This window comes from Neofelis nebulosa, chromosome 2 (genome assembly GCF_028018385.1).
Source record: "Neofelis nebulosa isolate mNeoNeb1 chromosome 2, mNeoNeb1.pri, whole genome shotgun sequence".
NCBI classification, from domain to species: Eukaryota; Metazoa; Chordata; class Mammalia; order Carnivora; family Felidae; genus Neofelis; species Neofelis nebulosa.
This window is the reverse complement of record NC_080783.1, coordinates 153,433,591-153,455,199: the sequence shown is the minus strand read 5'-3', so window position 1 is coordinate 153,455,199 and position 21,609 is coordinate 153,433,591. Positions and strand designations below refer to the sequence as shown.

Here is a 21,609-nt window from a genome sequence, read left to right as displayed (position 1 = left end):
CATTTCAAATGCTTATTTTTGTAATTAATGTGGAATTTTTGAGGATTATTTTTAAGTTTCTAAGATGCAAGTTTAACTATAAATATTAACATATGCAAACTTTCTGGTTATAATTCCTGATACAGTATTTTATTCAGACACAAAGTGATTGTGGAAGGTGTCACTTTTATTTTATTCCTGTTTTTATTGTACTCAAAAACGGAATGACGATATTCTGGACATGGGCTTAGACAGGACTTTACTGCCAAAGCTTTTGTTGACTTGCTGTGGGTTACCTGTTATTTGTCTATTTATGTTACACACTGTACACTTTTTTAGTCAAGTAAGTTTATGTTTATATATTGGTACTACAGAAAGATATTTTGTATTTTTGCTTCTGGTTATCCAATTAATAAATTGGCTTTTTCTATACCTTTTTCTTTCAAATACAGTTGCAAAGGTTTAGTAAGAGGGGCAGTTTTGTTGCTGTTGTTGTTTTTTGAAATCAGGAATGTTTTGAAAAATTTTGAGAACACCAGCATATAGGAAACTAAATGGAATAGAAATTTTTTCTTCCAAATTATGTATCCATGCATGTACTATTAATACTCAAGCATATTTTCCTAGAGGTTCTAGTAGTAACTTTATTTCTATAATTTAGCTTTACCTCAGTGACTTTAAAATAGTTCTAACAAGACATATTCTGTAATGCTTCAAGTATAATATTTTAACATGCTTAAAGAATTAAATACCGTGATGGGTAGAAATCTTCTAGAATACACAAATTATTAAATAAATTATGAGAACATAGTTATGTGACAAATGGGAACATTACCAAAGAACACCTCTTCTTTTACCATAATAATTACACACCATTTGGCTTCCTAATGTTATGTTTACCTAGCAATTAGTTAGGCTCACAAATCATCATTAATAAATATTTAAAGAGAGCGAGCCCACTTTCCTTAGCTCTACATAATAGAAGTTTAGCTGCTAAAAGAGCATTGCATACAATAATAAAATAAGAGGTTTGATGTAACATTCAACTTGGTTTCCCTCTTTGATTTGTGAAAATGATTGTCACCTTGTATCTTGGAACATAACTCCTTTTTTATCCCGTCAGTTTTCTTGAGTAAATCTGTTTGCATTGGAACTTACCTGTTCATATTATGTGCATAAAAATTTATTCTAAATGTAGACTCAAAAGGTCAGAGGGGTTCTAGTGCCTATAGTACTATACGTTCCTTAGTCTTTTGGAATTGTTAGTGCATGAAGTGATTTGGAAGCTTCTAAGGGTACTTTCTTCCTCTGCCTTTAGTCTATCTCCTAAGTGCTGTATTATTGGCCTTCATGAAACAAAATTATGTCCAAATTGACAGAATTCTCTGAGAATCAGTTTCAGCTGATTGAAGCAAAACTGGATGTGTGGTATTTATTTTCTACTAACTGTGTTTATTTACAGGCAGAAATAGCCAGGCTAACCATTCATCATTTCATTCATTCAAAAACAATTACTGAATTTCTATTAAGTGCCAGGCGTATAATCACCTCCAGAGAAAATGTATAGGCTGATAGTGTCCTTTTTATTTTGTTTCTTTTTATTTTTTGCCCTTTGTAGAAACATAGTAACATTTCTAGATTTTTTTACTCTTGTGTATTTGAGTAAAATAAAGTTTACTTACAGACATAAGATAATGGGTTTCTTTTAGTAATTGAGACTCTGTTTTTTAATGAGAGAATGGATTTAGTCGCAGTACTTCAACTGTAGGTGTTGTATTCATTTAAAAGAAATAATCTTCCATGTGGATGTGGTTTAAACCCTTCCAGTGTGCTCTAGTGAATGTTCTGCTTATACATGGCATTTTGGAAGGGAGTGTCATCACATGATGCCCCGGTACCTTGAAAGCATTTATTTTGTCTCCAAAAAGTGAGCGGTTTTAACTAAGATAGAAGATTGCTCATGAGGAAACAGAGCTGTTATTGCTAGTATTTTCTAATTGAATTTAAAACGTAACAGATGCCACGAAGAGACTGAAATTGTTGAAGCAATCTTCCCTGAACCTATAGGCTCAATAAAGAATTGGACTGATTCTAGAGGATGACTCCAAATTTCAGCAAACATTAATTTTTAGTTTCTGTCATGATATACTGAGCTTTTCTGTGGCATGTTGGAGTATTTGTTCAAGTCGGTAGATTTTGCATTTTTAATCTTCCTTAGAACTGTGGTGAATAATGGCCCCTGGCAGGAGATAATGAAATTTTCTTAATTTATATTTTCAAGCAGAAGCTTCAATTGAAAATGGCATCCTATGGCCTGGAGACATAGCTCTAGTGCAAGTTTCGGGGGAGATGCAATAATAATGCAGTGCCATCGAGACAGGGAATGATGGGACAGTGAAGAAGTAATTTAAGGAAGAAAAGAGAATGTACCAAAGCTTTATTGTAGCATATCTAATGATCTGCTGAAGATTCCCAATGGTTTTTGGAGCATGACGGGAGAAACTAATGTTATCTTGCCAAAACAGAAGCCCCTGCTTAATCAGCAGAACAAGGCTATTGATTAAAACACCTCTCACAATAGATTACACATGGAATCTCATCTCCATACTTTGCACTTGGTAAAGTGTAATAATGAGCATAAGATAATCAAAAGAAGAGTAAAAGCAATTTGTTGGGCATTGTACAATTCAAGATTAGAGTTGGAAAGGAAACAAATTTGTATGAATAGTGGGCCTGCTTTTAAAGCTGTACACAGGAAATCATTTGTGTAGTGTAGGAACTACTCTGGAGCAGTAAAAGATATTCTGCCCCTTTAAGGTTTGCAAATCTGTGTCCATCTTATAGAAAGGAGTGTACTTATTATTGATGTATTTATTGTTGTTAGTAATTCATATTTGTTGAGGCATTGTGCAGAGAGTTTGCCTGCATTATCTTATCTATCCTTAAAAACAAACTTCTAAAGAAGGCTCAAAGGTTTAATACATTGCTTACAGACTCATAGTTTAAGTAAGCAGACAAACTGTAACTTAAATTGCAGGGTTTTTTCTGATTCTAAAGCCTCTGCTTCTAAACACTAATCTTCCCAAATAGCAAATGACTCCGCTTCTGAACAGAGTCAAATGATATGCTATATTGTTGTTTTTTATACTTTATTCCCAGACTATAAGTAATGTGTGCATTGAGCCCTCTTCCATTCAGTTTTAAAAGATTAAGGAAAAGCAACATATTAATAGTTTGTTTGCATTATTAATATTTCATTAGTGATGACTCACTATTGTCCCCAAAATAAAAAAGATAATGTTTCTTCAAAGTACTGCTAATTTGGGCATGACAGTTTCTAAGGTAATTTCCATGTAGTAGTATGTAAATTAATGATAATACACATTTATAAAATGCCTTTTCATCAACTACACCTTTTTGTTGGCAACGTTTATCCTAATTTTAAAAATGATTGTGGGGGCGCCTGGGTGGCGCAGTCGGTTAAGCGTCCGACTTCAGCCAGGTCACGATCTCGCGGTCCGTGAGTTCGAGCCCCGCGTCAGGCTCTGGGCTGATGGCTTGGAGCCTGGAGCCTGTTTCCGATTCTGTGTCTCCCTCTCTCTCTGCCCCTCTCCCGTTCATGCTCTGTCTCTCTCTGTCCCAAAAATAAATAAAAAACGTTGAAAAAAAATTAAAAAAAAATGATTATGGATGCTTTGAAAGTTAATATTGAAATCTGAGAATATTGATTACATCTGGAAGGTAAAATATACAGTTTTAATACTTTAACTTTTACCATCTGCTAATTGTAATGGTTAAGAGATTCATTAGATACTTTATATTTTTCTCTTACTTATAATGCACAAACCTGAAGAATATCACTGACTTTAAATGTTACACTCTAAATTTTAAAAAAACAAATCTATCCACATACTTTTATGCATGAGAAGCAAACTAATAAAGCATTAATCTCCAAAATTATGCGGGTTCATTTTGTTAAGATTTTGAGATGTACAAATGACTTCATTCCCAAATAGAATTTTTTTCATTTAGAGTAGAAAGACTTGCAGGAATGAATTTTAAACTGATTTTTAAAATTCAGGGTTTTTGCTCCATTAAAAGCAGCTTTACGACCTATAAAGTAGGATTTAGGATTTTCTTCATGGTAGATGATGAATTTATGATTAAAATATAAGTTTTATGAATATTAATGTAAGAAAATACTTTTATTCTGGTGTTTGAATTTGATAATGTTACAAAGCATTTATTACTGGATTTATTTTAGTTAACATGGGATTCTCAGGATGAATGTTGTACTTTGCTTTTTACATTTGTAAGAAAATTAGAGGAAAAAATATTCAATATGATAGAAAGTTGCAATCTAAAATAATGTGTAGAAATAATATATAGGTGAAAATTTTGATAGAGGTTTTAAAACACTGATGTTTTTCACATCAGTGAAATTAGCTTTTTATCTATACATGCCAACTTCTGGAAATTTTCGGAAGTGTGCTTAGAATATTAAAAATGACTAAATGCTTAGAATTTGAGACAGAGTGCTTATTCTGTACCTCTACATTTATTTACTCTGTGGTGTTATTATTTGCAAGGGCTGCCTTTATGCCCCTTTAGTTCTAAAAATGATATATTGTCTTCCTGTAGTTTAGCCACGTATTAAAATTTATTTTGAGAAAGAAGTCGAAGGTTATATATAGAAAAATTTACAGTGATTACAGTGGATCTTTTTGTTGTTGTCATTCTTCATGACATCCTTCCAGGAAACATAGTGTCTTTTCATAGATTGTCAAAAATTTTATTTCCAGATTTATTTAGTGTTAGAAATTTTCATTGGCTAGCAAATATTAGGAAAAGATTATACTTGCCTTTAGTTGTTAAAAATGGGTGTACAGGTCATGTATACATGTACTTAGAAATTATACTAATATAGACCCTCCATGTTAGGAATTTATGGATAAATAACTAGTCTGCTTGCTCAAAATTGCAGCTGCTAAAACCCTTGATTCTTTTGATTAAAATTAGCAAGAAAAGAAGACATGTTAGCACTGTAAACTCTATTAAGAACTTGCTGCTTAAATTATACTCATAGCTTAATGACTTTGTTTCATTTGTAACTTAATAAGATTTATAGAGCAAAAAGCATGAGTTTCCAAATATATTTATTCAAAGTCTGACTTGTCTTAACACAGTGGTTCTCATATGTCAGAATCATTTGCAGATCTAGTTAAAAAACAGAGTGCTGGTTAGTTATTTGCCTCTGGAGTTTCCTAGTCTGTTGATCTTGGGTGGGACCAGAGCGTGTTTTTCTAACAAGTTCCCAGTTGATGCTGGTGCTCCTGGTCTAAGGACCATATTTTGAAAGTCAGTGCTTTGACTCTTTTAATTCATCTGTGCATCTTTACAAATACAAAATAAAATAAAGTAAAATAAGATCAGTTATTAAATCTGAAGTGTTTAAAATATATGTAGCATTAATTTTTTATGACAGTAATTGTATTTACTTCCAGTCGTAACTAAAAATCCACCTATTTTTTTAAAAAAACTTTATTCTTCTGCCTTATTCTCATTCATACTTAATTTTTACGCTTCACATGTAAGAAAAGTGTAGATTTTTAACATAATGAATCCACACAGTATTACCAAAATGTGCTGATAACGTGATGGTTAATACAGCCATACCTTTACCAATAAGTCTTCTTCCGTAGGGGAAGAAGGAGAACATGATGCAGGGACTATGCCCAGGACTGAGAATACAAGCAACTGAATGCCTTTCTTTTCTTGGCTTAGTTGTACCTTTTCATTTTCATTAGAATGAAAACTTGAAGCAGAGCAGTTGGTGGGAATTTACTTTGCTTCTGTGGCTAATTGCTTTCTCTTTCCCTATCTTCTTAAATGATAGCAGTTTACAGTTTTACAATCTTACTAACAATATACTGGTTAAGGAGTTTTCAGATTTTTCTGAGTCCTAACAGCTCACATTGGAATTTTCTTTCCTCTTGTGTCCCCAAACTTACTGAATTTGGAAACTTAAGGCTCTCGCTTCATTCACAAATGAATGTACATAGTGGTATTTTATTTCCATCATTTGGTCCTCTGAAAGCTTCAGTATTTTTTTTTTTTTTGCCATGAGGCAAGATACCGGTATGCAAATCTGATAGTTTTATACTTCTTACAGTTGTGTTCCTCTTCTTGCTAACACTTTACTGTTTTAGCCCCTAAATTTCACTTTTTCTCAAGATTAATTTCTAGTACTCCTGACGTATAAAATAAACATTTTTGACATCATGGGAAACTATGAATTTTATAAATGTATATAATTTTATTTGCAAGAACTCCATTAAGCCTCCTTACCTTCAATTTTACTTACAAATATAGCTCTATAACACTTTTTTCTGTCTTAAAGTAAGTGTTTTTGTACAATGTGATTATTAAAAGAAATTAAAATGTGGTTGATATAAATTATGGTAATTGCTTTTGACATTAATTTGAACTTATAGCTGTGGTCAGGTAACTAATGCACAAAAAGATCTGAAAAAGTAAATATGAGCAATTATTTTTCATTGTATGGTGTTGGTCTCTTTTAAACAAAATGTAATGGAAGCAGAAATACTTGTCCTTTATATACTTCTTGCAAACATCCTGTGACATTGAAAAATATGAAATAAAGATGTTTTTGGTTTCATATTGCAGTCATACTTATCTGATCATCTGGGGAAAAATGGATAATTATCAATGTTATCTTTATTTTCGAAAAATGAGATAAATTCCCAAACCCTTTGAGCTATATCCTCCTTCACGAACTTGGTCCAAAACCCTTCACACTCTTGGTCCATTTCATCCTTGAGTACAGTCCCCTTACTTTAACCATGTTTACCCAAAAACATGGCAGGATTTTGTTGATGGCTATAAAATGTATACCAAGGGAATATAGAAAAGAGAAGTCTAACTCATAGGGGTTTGGATTTGTTTGTTTCTTAAAGGTGTGGGAATGAGATAAAGGGAGGATCCTTGCAGGTATGAATAAATATAAGGAAGGAAATAAAAGCACTTTAGTTTTTGATAAGGACAGGTAGTGGTTGAGTCTCTTGATCCTGGAAGATCAAGAAACTTGAACAAAGTGGTGAACTTCATTGTTGTAAAATCTAAGAAAGAGGAAAATGAACCATTAGTTGAACTATTAGATACTGATCTATTGAGGAATCTTAAATTCATCTGCTGTTTAAAATTTTAAGATATATAATTGGTTCTGTGATTCATGTTAAAATAATTCATTTACATTAAGTGGAGAATCATTGGCACGTTTCTTCAAATGATTGAACCAATTGAAGAGAAATACAGATAACAAGAGTAAAACATGATGTTGCCTAAGAATGTGACACTGCACCATTTACATTGTCCACGCTTTTGAAAATTATTTTATATGGGATATTTTTAAAAATATATGGCATACAGCATTCTAGATTAATTGTGGTAAAAGTTATCATTTGTATCTGTACAAGTAATATTACAGTTTATGTAATATTTAAGACTTTTGTTTGAAGTTTATTGTATATACCTTGACCTATAAATGTACCTGTTTGGTCCTGTAGAAGTTTTCAGGTCTTGCTGCTCTTCAGGATGAATCCACCTGGTTTGAGTTGAGATGGCTCCAAGGTGCCTGACTTAACATACCTATCCCTTTTAATGCAGTTCTCCTTCTGCTGTCCTTTAGTTAGTTGTCGTGCTAACAAACAAACAAACAAACAAACAAACAAACAAAACAACTGAGCCGCTTTTTCATTCTTTACTTGCCATTTTATAGTCCGGTTATTTTATGCACTGTAGACTATCTGGTATTCAAATTGTTGAATAAATTTTGTTATAATGCTCTTGTTCTGCTTGCTTGGCCTTCTTAATTTAGGTACTATCAGAAAATATAATAAAACCATGCAAACATTACATTGTGTTGAGTTGTAATCAAGTCAAATTATAAAGGGGAATAGTTCCTGCCTTTATAAAGCTTATAAAAAGAACATTTTGAGAAATTTATAGAACTCAAATGAATATAATCTTGCCTGAAATTCTACCTTAATCCTAATACTCTCCATGAATTCACAACACAGAAATAGGAGAATACTTCCAATAGTAATAAATAGGGCATGATAGACATCATGTTAGTGCCATTCTCTTTCATGTTTCATTTCAGAGAGCATTAATTTAGAAGAATCTAGGTTCATGGTGATGCCATATTTAGTGTGAGCACATTGTGGTCTGTGAACAAAACAAGAGTCACAACAGTCTTAGACACAGTATGTGCCAGGCACTGTGCTAACTGCTTAAAATGTGCCCTATCATATGTCAAGCCAGAGCATGGAAGGTGTGCTCTGTGAACTTGGGATCTGGTATGGAAGAACGTAGAAAGTGCCTGGAATACAAAACTTATCACAAAACCGATTGAGAGAATAAACTTAAAAACCTGTCTCCTTCTTTGTTTCAATACGTTCTCAAAACTTACTTTCAAGCTATTCAATTTATGACTCTGTTTCTGTTCATGGTATCATTTTTAATTGTTATTTTAATTTTTAAATATGACAACTGTACTGTTAAGTTTTTTTTTAGTATACGTTGAATATGCTAAAAATTCCAATTAAATGTGTAATAGAATAATAGAGAACTGTTAGTTGCTTCCTTTTTACTTTGAGTTAAAATTTAGTGTGGCCCATGATATAGAATATTACAACAAAAAGAAAAACAGGATTTTTATAGCTCTTTATTTAAAATAATGTGGAGCAACCTAGTATCAGTTGATTTTTTGTTTGTTTTATGGTACTAGTTGCTTAAAGAAAATGTGGATCAGTTCTCTATCAGATTTCTTTATTAAAAACAAACAAGTCAGTGATTATGTTACACAAGTTTGATTTGTTTTGTTTTCCAGGTGCAACAATAGAACACAGTGTATAGTAGTTACTGGGTCAGATGTATTTCCTGATCCATGTCCTGGAACATACAAATATCTTGAAGTCCAGTATGAATGTGTCCCTTACAGTAAGTATGAAGTTTGTAGTTTTCACTTTCTCTAGCATTCCTCGTTGATGCTGAAAGACTACACATGTGAAAGAAGCATATGTTTATGGCCTACAAAACCATTATGCATGCAGAGCACTAACAGACTCGGGCCTCCAATTAGCTTCATGAAGTGTGGAAGGAAGCCATAGTGTGATGCTGGCCAAGTGTCTGTCTGTGTTCTTAAGTGTTTGGCTTTTAAGACTAGTGTTTTTCCAGAAAACAAACTTGAATTAGCTATTCAGTAGGGCAGATAGAAATCTGTACTTTTGCCCAATACCAGTTGCTGACAAATTGGTTTGGCTCACAGTTTTCTAAAGAAGGAATTGACTTTGGTTTTAATCGTGAGCTACTTGAATGGCTACCTGCTGTCGTGGTAACTTTAGTGCCTGGTAAAAGCTACCATTGTAGTAACTGAGGCAAGTGCTTTCCTGTTTTGTTCCCTTGTCCTTATAGGAGCATTTCTTTACCAGATTGTGTTGAAATCTTAACAGGAAATAAAATAGACATAACAAAGCCTTGATTATACTTCCATTTTTAATTTGACAACATCCATTAGATCCTGTAGAGGGACATTTAAAATTCAGTTGGAAATTTCATAAGTAGTCTTTAGCTAATGCTCTAATTCTGTGTAGTTCTCCTCCTAATTTCAGAATTCATACTGATAAATTGTATTCTTTACTTTCAATAGAAAAAAGCACTTTAGACAACTAAAAGTTTCAGTATACTACCTAATTTTCATAGGCTAGTTTGTTTGATAGTGTTCTTGTCTTCGTTACTGGAAAACAAGAGGTGTCTGTCACCTTAATTCATAGGCATTTGAATTGAAAGTTCTTTAACAGCAGTTTTATTGATTTGCGATAGTTTTATACACTACTCTCCTTAAAAAAAAATAGATTTAAACTAAATAACGAAATTGCTTTTTCCAGAACCTCAACAACTAGATCACTAGTTCTGATAGATTTATATGTCCAAACTATCAATATTTCTAAAACCAGAGGGCTGAACTCAGATGGATATAGGATGTCCAATATGGTAGTAATACTTTCTTACACATCCTGTGAAGGCGCGGTCTCTTTTTCCTCTGCCCACAGTTTTGATAAATTGGCTTTTTGTGGGTATCAGTTAAAGGCCAAACACAGATTATCTTTTCTTTTCATCCCTGCTCTGTGTTCCTGTGTTACTGTGAAATGGATGCTTTTTATGTTTTCAGTATTTTCTATACCATTTGTAGGATTGGAAGCCTACTGAGTGCACTGATCTTTATACCATTTCTCTTATGTGTAGTGTTGGTGGCTTACATAATCATTCTCCTGTGCCACTAGAGGAATACTGTATTCTTTTGAGCTAACCAAAATTTTGTTCCGTAAAGTTGCTTTCATTTGAATTTATCATGGTTTCTGTCCTCAAATTAGAAAAGGAATACAGCATCCATTCCCAAACAGTGGAATCAGTCAGAGCTGCCAAGAATTGTCTTTCTGGAGCCAGTTCCTGTAACCTAGTCTATAGACCAAGAACAGTGTTAAGCAAATATTATTTTCAGACTCTTAAGTTATTTCTTGCTCTGTTTAAGAAAGAAAAATGTGGATATCTTCTGGAACATCTAACTTTCAAAATTTTACTTTTTCAGTTCTCCAGAAGTGTTGTATATTGTGCACTAAACTTGCAAATAGCTATACTCAGAGAAGTATTTGTTCTTTTTAGTTTTTGTCCTTAAAAAAAAAAAAAAAAAACCAGTAATTAATTTGCTGTTACCTTTCTAGATGTTTGCACGAATCAGAAATAAGTCTGGCTTTTTTTTTCAAATTATGCCATGTGAACAAATAGAATTATAATTCCTATATACTGTACAGTTGTGACACACTATAAATTGCATGGTTTTCACTAATATTAAAATTTAATGCAAAAGATCTTTTTAGATTGTTTTGATCTTAGGTAGGATCGTGTTTTTCCTTACCTCTTTTCCCCATTTTCCTCTCCTTTTGTTTCTTTATGCTTCTGTCATAGCCATCTCTTACACTTTTATTTTTCCCTTTCCCCTTGTTTTAATAGTGTTTTTGTGCGTTGTATCATTTGCATACCCCTCTTAAACTTTGTATAGCTGATAAAAATTGTCACTATAACGTTTATTATGTGTCATTTACCACCTGGCTTTATGCCAGTTTCTATCCAAAGCAAATTCTCTAGGAATTCATACATCTGAAACTATATCCTCCTTTTTAAAAAATGTCCAGAAATTTCCCATGATTTTTGAAAATCTTAAAATGAATTTACTTAACAGAGTTTATTAGAAATGCTATTGTTTGTTTTACTCTTTATTATGGACAGGCACATGTAATATAATATGTGACATTTACACCTGCCCAGATAATGCCCGTGTCAAAAATGTGTGTATCCAGAGTATCTTTTTTTTTTTTTTAATTTTTTTTTTTCAACGTTTTTTATTTATTTTGGGGACAGAGAGAGACAGAGCATGAACGGGGGAGGGGCAGAGAGAGAGGGAGACACAGAATCGGAAACAGGCTCCAGGCTCCGAGCCATCGGCCCAGAGCCCGACGCGGGGCTCGAACTCACGGACCGCGAGATCGCGACCTGGCTGAAGTCGGCCGCTCAACCGACTGCGCCACCCAGGCGCCCCCAGAGTATCTTTTATCGTTAACAGAAATGTTAGTAATTTAATATATGTGTGTTTAAAGGAAGTCTTAAGGATCTTGTAGAATAAAAGAGAATAATTATTATACTTTCATATTTTACAGTCAAGATTTGGCTTCAGTTTTTGTGCCCTCTTTTTCAAATTATCATCAAATTATACAAGTTATGCCATAATTTTAGCTATGTTTTCTTCATTAGAATGACCATTACTATTGATTAAATATTTTTCGTGAATAAGTGTGAGATTATTCAAAATGAAATAGTGTGTCACTTCAGGTACAGAGTATGTAGGCTTAAGTTTGTTTGGGTCAATTTTGTGTCTTGCATATCCATGTAGTTGTCCTCCACTGATGTTAGTGGGTCATGTATTCATGTTTGGTCTATAGAATAGTAAATGTATTGTTATGAATTAATTCATACAGTCCTGTAAGACAAGTTGCAATATACATTTGGCATGTGATGAAGAATGCTGGTTTTATTAATTTTATTGTATTTTTATATTCTTCTGGGTTGATGGAGTTTGGGCTGGTTTGACAGATATCTATCTGTCCTTTGAGTTTTCATAAAAATCATAATATAAAGACTTTTGTTTTCAATACCCATATCTTATGTGATTCGTCAATCATCAAAAGTTTTTTAGATCATTTTTACATTTGGGTGTTACTTCTGTTTTCATCAGAACTATAAATTATGTACAATTTATCTACATTTTGTTCTCTTTAATATGTGGTATCAGTTAAATCACAAAGGAAGAATTCCCTATTTAATATTTTGCTAAGTAAATGCACTGTCATTTTAGTGTATTACATGACAAAGCCTGGCCATTTTCAATTTATAGAAAACAAATATACTTTATAAATTCTTTATTGAACTTGTTTTAAGTTCTGTTCTAAATATGTAACATATTTTAAAATGTATTATTCCCATCCTTTACATTTACTTGATTTACTCAGTAAAATCATCCTTTCCTGAAAAAAAGAATACAGATCTGTATATAAATATAGACTGAGAAGTCACAACACTAATGATTTCTCTTATGCTCATTTTCCCATGACGCCCTTCCGTTATTGATTCTAAGCAGGTATAAGATTGCTCTTCCTTGAGGAGTAAGTTTAGAACTAGTGGTTTATAAAAAAAGAACTGTTTCGTATCAGTAACACTGAACTTACTTTTACCTGATATAGTCAGAATTACACATGAGAGAGCAAGTATGTTTCCTGAAAGTGGTTAAGTAGACCAAGTCAGATGGGAAGGTGGTAGCGTAATGCAAAAGGTTATACGCTATTCCTATGGCAAAAATATTTGTGTGATATTTCTCCCTGAGGTATTTCAGGAGGTCAGTATTTAATCTTGATGAATTATTATAATTTTTAAAAATTAATCAAGCTAAGACATCTTAATGAAATGTGCAACTACAGTATCTTTGAATAATCAATTTGGAGATAGAGTATTAGCACACCCTAATGCATTTTAATAAGGAAAGAGGGAGAATCACAGACATTAATCTGGTCACTTTATGAAATTCAGGCAACATACTTCAAGGCCTACATACAGTCTAAAATAGTGTTTTATGGGTTGTTATTATTACAGTTCTATTTACCAGGAAGAATCTTACAAAGCAACCTTCCTAACTGTATAATCCGTTTCTTTAGACTTCTTGGAGGGAGGACTTTTTTTTCTCATATAACTGTACTAATCAGGTTTGTTTTATGAAAGCATTTACCTTTTATGGGGTCTGTGGAGTCAAGGTATTTGCTTTGAATGCTCGGTATGATTGTCGCTGCATGCTAGCTTGCTTTCTGTGTAAATTGATGATGGTAGACGATGTCATAATAAGCTAACCATAATTCTTTCTTCCTTTTTCTCCTTGCCTACTCTGCTTGCTTTTTCCTTGTATGTATTTTGCTTACTTTTTTAAACAATAGACTTAATACTACAAGTTTGAGATATGTGATATAGAGAATTTAATAAGAATTTTATAATATAAAACATACAAAAATTTAAATAAGTAAATTTACTAATTCTTAATGGGGAAGAAAGGTACTATGTTACCCCACCCTTAAAAATCCTTATTGGGGTAGCAGGAGAGATTTATTTATTCCGAAAAGGAGGCATTTTTTCCTTATAATTAAAATGGATTTTTCTAGAAATGAAAGATAAAAAAATGAAATGTACTAAGATGCATAATTATATATATTTCTTCTTACATAAATATCTTAGAAAACAATGTTAAAATATAACCATATCAGTATTCTTTAAATCAGACCTAAGCTCCACAATTGAGTTATTTTTATAAATATATTTTCCTGTTGTTATGCTTACCTGTTTTTATCAATTTAATAATGAGTTAATATGATAGATGGGGATGATATACCTTTGCATGCATTTGTGCCTGTAGCATACATAGATACAGTAAAACTTGGTAAAAATGCTGAGCGACTTGGAAAGGCAAGAGTATATATACCATGCATTAGTGAAGAGTTTCATTATTTATTCAGGTACCCTAAGTGAAACAACATGCCAACATATTTGTATTGCCTCCTTAATCTACTAAAATGATTGATCCATGTTCTTTTATGTAACTTTAGAATCTTTCTCCTGCTAGGTTTTCCTGTTGTGTGTTTCTCTTTATCCAAAGTAGTACAGCTCTTATTCTTCCTATATTTAGCATCTATTACGAATTCAGTCTTAGACTAATAGTCAATTTATTTTAATCTTTTTTCTTTTTTCCTTGCACTTTTTTTTTTGTTTCTCTTCCGATGCTTAAAATAGAAGTGGAGCAAAAAGGTAAATAACGTATACAGTCTGAACCCCAGCTCCCTGTTATGTGCCTTATGGATGTTACCTCCTCCCTTCCCTCTCCCCACAATACTCCTGACATTAAAGTAATCAGCAGGATCTCATAAATGCACCTCATAAAGAAGTCGACTGTTTACAGTGAAATTATATGACTGCTAAATCTGGTGATGGGGTAAAAATTCTGAAGTCGGCCAGGGGGAGCTGCTCCTCCATTCTGTGTTTCTTTTTCACCCTTTATCTCTTTTTCTGACACCTTTGGATATTTTATTATTAAAGTGTCATCCTGCCTGGCTTCCAGAACCCTCTCCATAGCATGCCATGGTTCCAGGGTCTCCTGGTTGTTTCATCTCTGCTTTTCTTGTATTTACTTTTCTCTGTTCCTAATTACATTTTCCGAATGTTTACGTTTCTTCAATTGAAGAACCTTTGTTTTCAGTCTAACTTTATAAAAGTTCTAAATAAGCCTTCACATTGGGTTTTTGTTTTATTTGCTTTATTTTGGTGTTTTGCTTTTTGAGGGTTTACAAGTGTGCTAGGGGAAGGAGGGTACAAAGCTGGGACTAAATATTTTGTACACTGCTATGCACAAAGCTTAAAAGTTTTAAAGTATAAATTACCAAATCAAAAGCTTGAAAACACATAGCAAAAGTGCACATTGTCAACTTAGCTGTGAATGATCTTAAACTTAGGTTTGCCCTTACGAAAACAAACCCCAGCCACTTTGTATGCTGGTACATTGATTATGGTAACTTGAAGAAGGAAAGGTGGTACTTGTATTAAGTATAAATTACAAAAAAATCAAATGTTAATAAAACAAATTTTTTCTCTTTTGATTTATGATCATTGAAACTTGTGTTTGCCTGTTTAATTTTTTAACTTGGCTTAATTGTTGTCTTTTCTCTGTGACTGTTAGTTTTTGTGTGCCCTGGGACCTTGAAAGCAATTGTGGATTCACCATGTATATATGAAGCTGAACAAAAGGCAGGTGCTTGGTGCAAGGACCCTCTTCAGGCTGCAGATAAAATTTATTTCATGCCCTGGACTCCCTATCGTACCGATACTTTAATAGAATATGCTTCTTTAGAAGATTTCCAAAACAGTCGCCAAACAACAACATATAAACTTCCAAATCGAGTAGATGGTACTGGATTTGTAGTATATGATGGTGCTGTCTTCTTTAACAAAGAGAGAACAAGGAATATTGTGAAATTTGACTTGAGGACTAGAATTAAGAGTGGAGAGGCCATAATTAACTATGCCAACTATCATGATACCTCACCATATAGATGGGGAGGAAAGACTGATATCGACCTAGCAGTTGATGAAAATGGCTTATGGGTCATTTATGCCACTGAACAGAACAATGGAATGATAGTTATTAGCCAACTAAATCCATATACTCTTCGATTTGAAGCAACGTGGGAGACTGTGTATGACAAACGTGCTGCATCAAATGCTTTTATGATCTGCGGAGTCCTCTATGTGGTCAGGTCAGTTTATCAAGACAATGAGAGTGAAACAGGCAAGAATGCAATTGATTACATTTACAATACCCGATTAAACCGAGGAGAGTATGTAGATGTTCCTTTCCCCAACCAATACCAGTATATTGCTGCAGTGGATTACAATCCTAGAGATAACCAACTCTACGTGTGGAACAATAACTTCATTTTACGATATTCTCTGGAGTTTGGTCCACCGGATCCTGCCCAAGGTAAGAACGTTTGCTTGCTAATGCTCATGTCTTTATAATAGCTTACTTTTAAAAGACTCAGAGGTTTTTTGTGTTTTTTTTTCCCTGTCCGTTTTCTTCCCCTTTTTCATGGTTAAAACTCAAAGGATGATGTTGTGGTATTTCATGTTGGCACATAGTGTGTACATTTTACCCTTATTTTGGCCCATTTTCTTTCTTTGAATTTTTTCATTTAAATGTTGACTTCAAAAAATTGTAACATCATTAGTCGGTTTTGTTTTGCATTGCTAAGAATGTAATACCAGCTACGAACCTGTTAGCTTTGTGTTTTTTTTTGTTTTTCTTTTCCTATTCCTACCTGACTTCTGAATTGATTACAATCTATGTGCAGACCTTTTAACTTCTTGGCGCCAGTGGTTAAGGGAAATGTGTGTTAGGAAATCCCAGGAGAATTGTCAGGCTTGATGTACAATGTCAGGCATAAGTGTTCTGAAGTTGTGGTATCTGCTATCTGGGTAGGAAAGGGAGTCATCCAACATCTTCCTAGTAGAATCACACATTTTTATTTCCTGATAAATTAGTGATGGTTTTAAGTAAATATTTCTGTGACTTCAACTGTCACACATAGACTAAGCATTAAATGATCCCAAGTGATGATTTATGAAGATGGATAAGCTAACGTTTTCAATTTGTGTTCTCTTTAGGTACTTTATGGAGGATCATTACTTTAGAAAGTAATGTAAAACCTTTGGAAATACATTTTAGTTGTCAATTATATTCAGTTCTGTGGAAAACAATTTTTGAGGGTAAATTAAATGAATATTTCATTAAAACCAGATTACCTCATACTCATGATAAAGTAACTGATTCATATATTGCTATAAAGCTTGCATTATGTCTTTTCTATTTGAACAATAGCATTTGTGTTTTAAAGCTGAATATTTCAATTTACCTAGTTAATTGGAATGTTCAAATTACTGAGTTACTTCAAAATTTTAAGAACCAGAAAGTTCTTTGGAACTTTGACATGATTAAATCAGTCTCTTCAACAAGGTGGAAAAGAAATTAGTATCTTTTTCTGTTAAAGCAATACATACACATCCACAGACTTAAACATAATTACATGTACGTATACATATTTTTAAGATATGTTATTACTGAGTTCTAAATATTCTAATAGGGTCAGGACCTAAGAACAGAAGCCACAGCTTTTTATAGTTGAAATTCTCATTCGAGTCTTTCTAGTATACCAAAAATATGTAATTTTTGCTTAAAAAGAGAAGAATGGCATATTGTTACTATAATTCATGTATGTCTGAAATTTTTTAGCTTAAAATTACAGTGGTAATGTCTGTTGTTAAATTTTCAGCAATTAAATCTTTGAGGCATAAAAATCTTTATTGATAATATAGAATCATTTACTTTTAAATTTAGGCATATCTTTTTTCCCATAGGACCAGTAATTTGGGATGTTTCCTGTATCTCAACTGTCTAGTTACCATCCTTCTTCTTTACCCTATAGGTTTGTTACAGGCAAACTTCAGAAATTGACAAAATTTGACATTGTGTATTGATCCTTGTGTTAATCTTTTTTGTAACCTGTATTACTCTCACAGCTGTTAAATTTGTTTTGGGCAGCAAAAAATCTCTACCCCTCTATTAGGAAAAAAAGAAATAAATACTTTTAGAAATGCAAATTCATAGTCAGGCAACAACTGAAGGGTTGTGAATAAATTGAGTTACAGGTTCAATTCAACAAAGAATCATTGCCCTGTCCACTGGTCACACAATATAAGATGAATAATAATGTCGTTTTCCACATGTGGTTTATTTTCTCGTAAATAATTTGATCCATTTCAGATGAAAAAGTCTGTGATAATTTAGATATTTTTGGAAAGAGCGGTTATCTGCTTTGAAAATGAGAAACTTGGCATATTTGGTAGTTGTGTTCCTACAACTGTGTTTTGTTATCCAGTATATTTAGCCATTCTTAAATACTCCTGGAAAGTGAGAATTCATATTGACCCCTTATTAAGCCCTTAATGGTAGAAAAAGTTTTATATGACCTAAATTTCTCTTGCTGCTGTTGGAACCATATTCTCTTCTTTCTTTCTTATAATTTATCTTCATATGCTTTTAGAGACTCCTGTCTCTCTCATCCAAGATGTGTGCTGATATCTATATGCATGGAGATGGGGCCTTGTAGAACTATTCTGGCCCATCAATTTAGGTCAAATCAATAAGCTACTGTCAGCTTTTAAGAAGCAAGATCCACAAAACTGATAGGACAAAGCAATCAGAGAATTCAGGTCTTCAGCTGTCATAAAGCAATGATTGACTGGTTTGGCTGTAATTCAGAGTCTTATGTACTGGCTTTGCTTAACCATGTGTGTTACCAAGGTGTATATACATTGGTATATAAAATGGTAAAATTATCACTCCTTTCATTTTTTGTTGTGGACTGTTTCATAGTGTATTAACTTCAATACTTTTCCCCATTTATAAACCCAAGCCTTTTTATTCCTAACGGGGCAAGTATATTATTTCTTTACCCTAGTCATGGTTTCAAATACATCTTTTTTTTTTTCTAGAATTTTTAACCTTATGTGATCTCTGCATAGTTCATTCACTCCATTTCTCTAAACTAAGTCTGTTTTTCTTTTCACCTTCTCCCTCTCTAGAGTGGGCTTAGGAAAAACTTTTTCAGTTCTTTTTTTATAAACTCTTTTATATTTCTTAATCTGAATTGCTTTATATTTACTTTGTCTGCAAATTTGATATTTCAAATATTATTGAAAAAACACGATGTCTTGGGTTTTGAAAGTTCCTGAATATTTGTCTTGGAGTAATTTTAAAGTATGACACTTCAATAATAGGAGAAGAAAATTTTATCAACAGAAATAGGTTGATTTATTTAGGAAGTGGATTCAAGAATCCATATTTCTTGAAACCTCTTTCCACTGATCATGATTGCTCAATAAAAGATGATCATTATTTTTAGACATTGAATAAAAGTAAATTTAATGAATACACAGTTTTGCCTTTCCAGGCCATGGACTCACTGTAATAACTGGACTTTATTCAGTGAACAGTGAGTGGGTTCTTGGGCCTGGATGAGGGAAGTGCTACCCGTAGCATAAATGGATGCTGTTGTTAGTACACTGTAGTTAGTAAACACCATCATAGTAAATTGAAGCATTCTGTATGTGCTTGTTGAAATTTTCATGGGTAGTTCTTAAGTGTGTTTATTAGCACTTTCTTAGCATTGTTCCTACATCTCTATACTCAAATGATAAGCGTAGGCAGAATGCTAAGTCATTTCATCTGAGTGTTTGACATAACACCCTGATAACTCTGGGACAGAACTTTGTAAAATCAAACTAGATTTGAGATAAAATTCTATTGTGGGTTGCCATGTGTTTTCTGTTACCATTTTTAGGGTATTCTTGAGTTTTGAATCTTTTGCCATGTCAGTTTCATTATGAAACTTTTTATCATCTGTTGCTCTAGTATTTTATGTTATCTTCCCGCATGTTGTCTTGTTTTAGAGATTTACACAGAAAAGTCTCAGTTAAATGCTCTAAAATAAGGGCAGAATGTTTTGGGGGGAGGGGTGCCATACTTTTCGAGAGTCTATGAAAATCTTTTATGTAGAAAAGATCATAACATTTAAGAATATAGCCAGGTGACCCTAAACAAATTGCCTAACCTTCTCCATGGCTCAAGTTTCTCATCTGTAAAAGGAAGATAATCATAGTGCCTACTTCACGGGGTTGTGGCAAGGATTAAATAAGATGATCTGATGATCCATGAATGGTGATTAGCATAGCATCTGGTACATAAATGCTGAATAAGTGTAGGCTTTTATCATTATCAGATGCCCTGTTGGGACCTGTCTTCACTTCTGGAAGAAATATTAATTTTTAGAAACAACCTCTGCATTTGTGGCTTTGTCATTAGAAAAAATGGCTTTCCTTGAAGGTGCTAAACTTCAGCCTTGCAAAATTCCAGAGATCCTCATGGTCTTTAGGAAGGGTTTAATTTTGCCACATACAAGTTTACTTTCACGTTTTTCACAACGTCCCAATATTTCATTGATTTATCTTTGAAGAATGTGTTGATTCCCTTTAAACTTTTGATGAAGAGAAGGTGAAAATGTATGAAATTTTTTTCTCAAAAACACATTGAATGTTGCATGAAATGTTGTGCATTTACCAGACGTCATTTTATTACCTACCTTGACTCAGTTTTTATGAATCTTCCCTGGATGTTAGGTAGCGGATCGCTAATTGCAGTATTGTTAATTCGTACTTCAGTGATTAAATATGTACCAATTAATGCGGTGTCAAGAGATACATAAGACGGTGTGGCACTAAACCATTTTGCTCTGCCCTTTTCCTTTTGCTCCGATTCCCCACTACTCTTTAAGATTTGATTCAGAGGCAGTCATTTGACACTTCTGTAAAAGATTGTGATGCTTTTGACAAATGTTAATTGAGAAAGCACTGAAAGCCTGGCTGCATTGTAATCAAAAGAAAATTACAGAGGTTTAACAAGATGTCAGGCAAGTGCTTTACAGGAAAAGATAGACAGGTTTGAATAGGTTTCTGCAGCAGCTGGCTAGACATGATGTTTGACTAATGTACACAGGCATCTCTCATATGGTCAATAAATTATGCCCTGGAAATAAAACACATGATTAAGAAATTTCTCTTGCGAAAGAAAGAAAAAAGGTGTAGAAAGTGTGCAGTATGCATTTACGGACAACAAGAGGTGTCTCACTGCTAAAGAACTAAAACAAACGCACACTACTTTTTGTGGTGAACTTAGGAAACTCTGTCAGTAGTGGCAGGATTATATAAATAACTATTTATGGACCACAGCTTAAAATATTAAACATATTAGTGATTATATAAACTTGTTTTCTAAGTTCTAAAGTTCTAGTTTGTTTCTCACATTATAGAGAAAGCATAAAATAACTTAATGTTTTTGTAAGATTTTTGAAAAATAGTTATTTTTAATTTGCTGTACTCAAATCATTGAAATTTACAGCATCATATATGTAAGATTTTAAGAGACAGTAATCTATAAGTGTTGATAAAACTTTAGTGTGATCACCTAATAGATTTTATTTAATGTATTTTTTTTATTTTTGAGAGAGAGAGGGAGACAGAGCACAGGCAGGGGAGGGGCAGAGGGAGAGGGAGACACAGAATCCGAAGCAAGCTCCAGGCTCTGAGCTGTCGGCACAGAGCCTGACGCCAGGCTCGAACTCACAGACCCGGAGATCCGGCCCTGAGCCAAAGTCGGACGCTTAACCAGCTGAGCCACCAAGGCGCCCCCTAATAGATTTTAAATGATAGCATTAAAGTTTTACTGACAGAATTTTCGTTGTTTAAACTAATTAAATGGTAGTTAATGAAGGAAACATTAAGCTCCATTATTTT

General features: G+C 33.3%; 1 protein-coding gene and 1 long non-coding RNA gene across 36 annotated transcripts in view; one reads left to right on the top strand and one right to left on the bottom strand.

Moving 5' to 3' along the window:
* Positions 1 to 13,502, bottom strand: part of LOC131504495 (uncharacterized) — a 32,038-nt gene extending 18,536 nt beyond the window's left edge. Inside the window, exons 1-2 of the long non-coding RNA XR_009258023.1 lie at positions 13,394 to 13,502; positions 7,550 to 7,699 (exon numbers count right to left, since the gene is read on the bottom strand). This is a non-coding gene — a long non-coding RNA (uncharacterized LOC131504495). The remainder of the gene's footprint in view (positions 1 to 7,549; positions 7,700 to 13,393) is intronic.
* ADGRL2 (adhesion G protein-coupled receptor L2) overlaps positions 1 to 21,609 on the top strand; it is a 624,153-nt gene that overhangs the window by 559,810 nt on the left and 42,734 nt on the right. For 26 of the 35 annotated variants that reach the window (XM_058716832.1, XM_058716835.1, XM_058716836.1 and 23 more), the window contains 3 exons: positions 8,891 to 9,000; positions 14,443 to 14,457; positions 15,383 to 16,183. In XM_058716832.1, coding sequence (XP_058572815.1) covers positions 8,891 to 9,000; positions 14,443 to 14,457; positions 15,383 to 16,183 — 926 coding nt within the window. The remainder of the gene's footprint in view (positions 1 to 8,890; positions 9,001 to 14,442; positions 14,458 to 15,382; positions 16,184 to 21,609) is intronic. The other 9 variants (XM_058716841.1, XM_058716842.1, XM_058716843.1 and 6 more) reach the window with 1 other exon arrangement.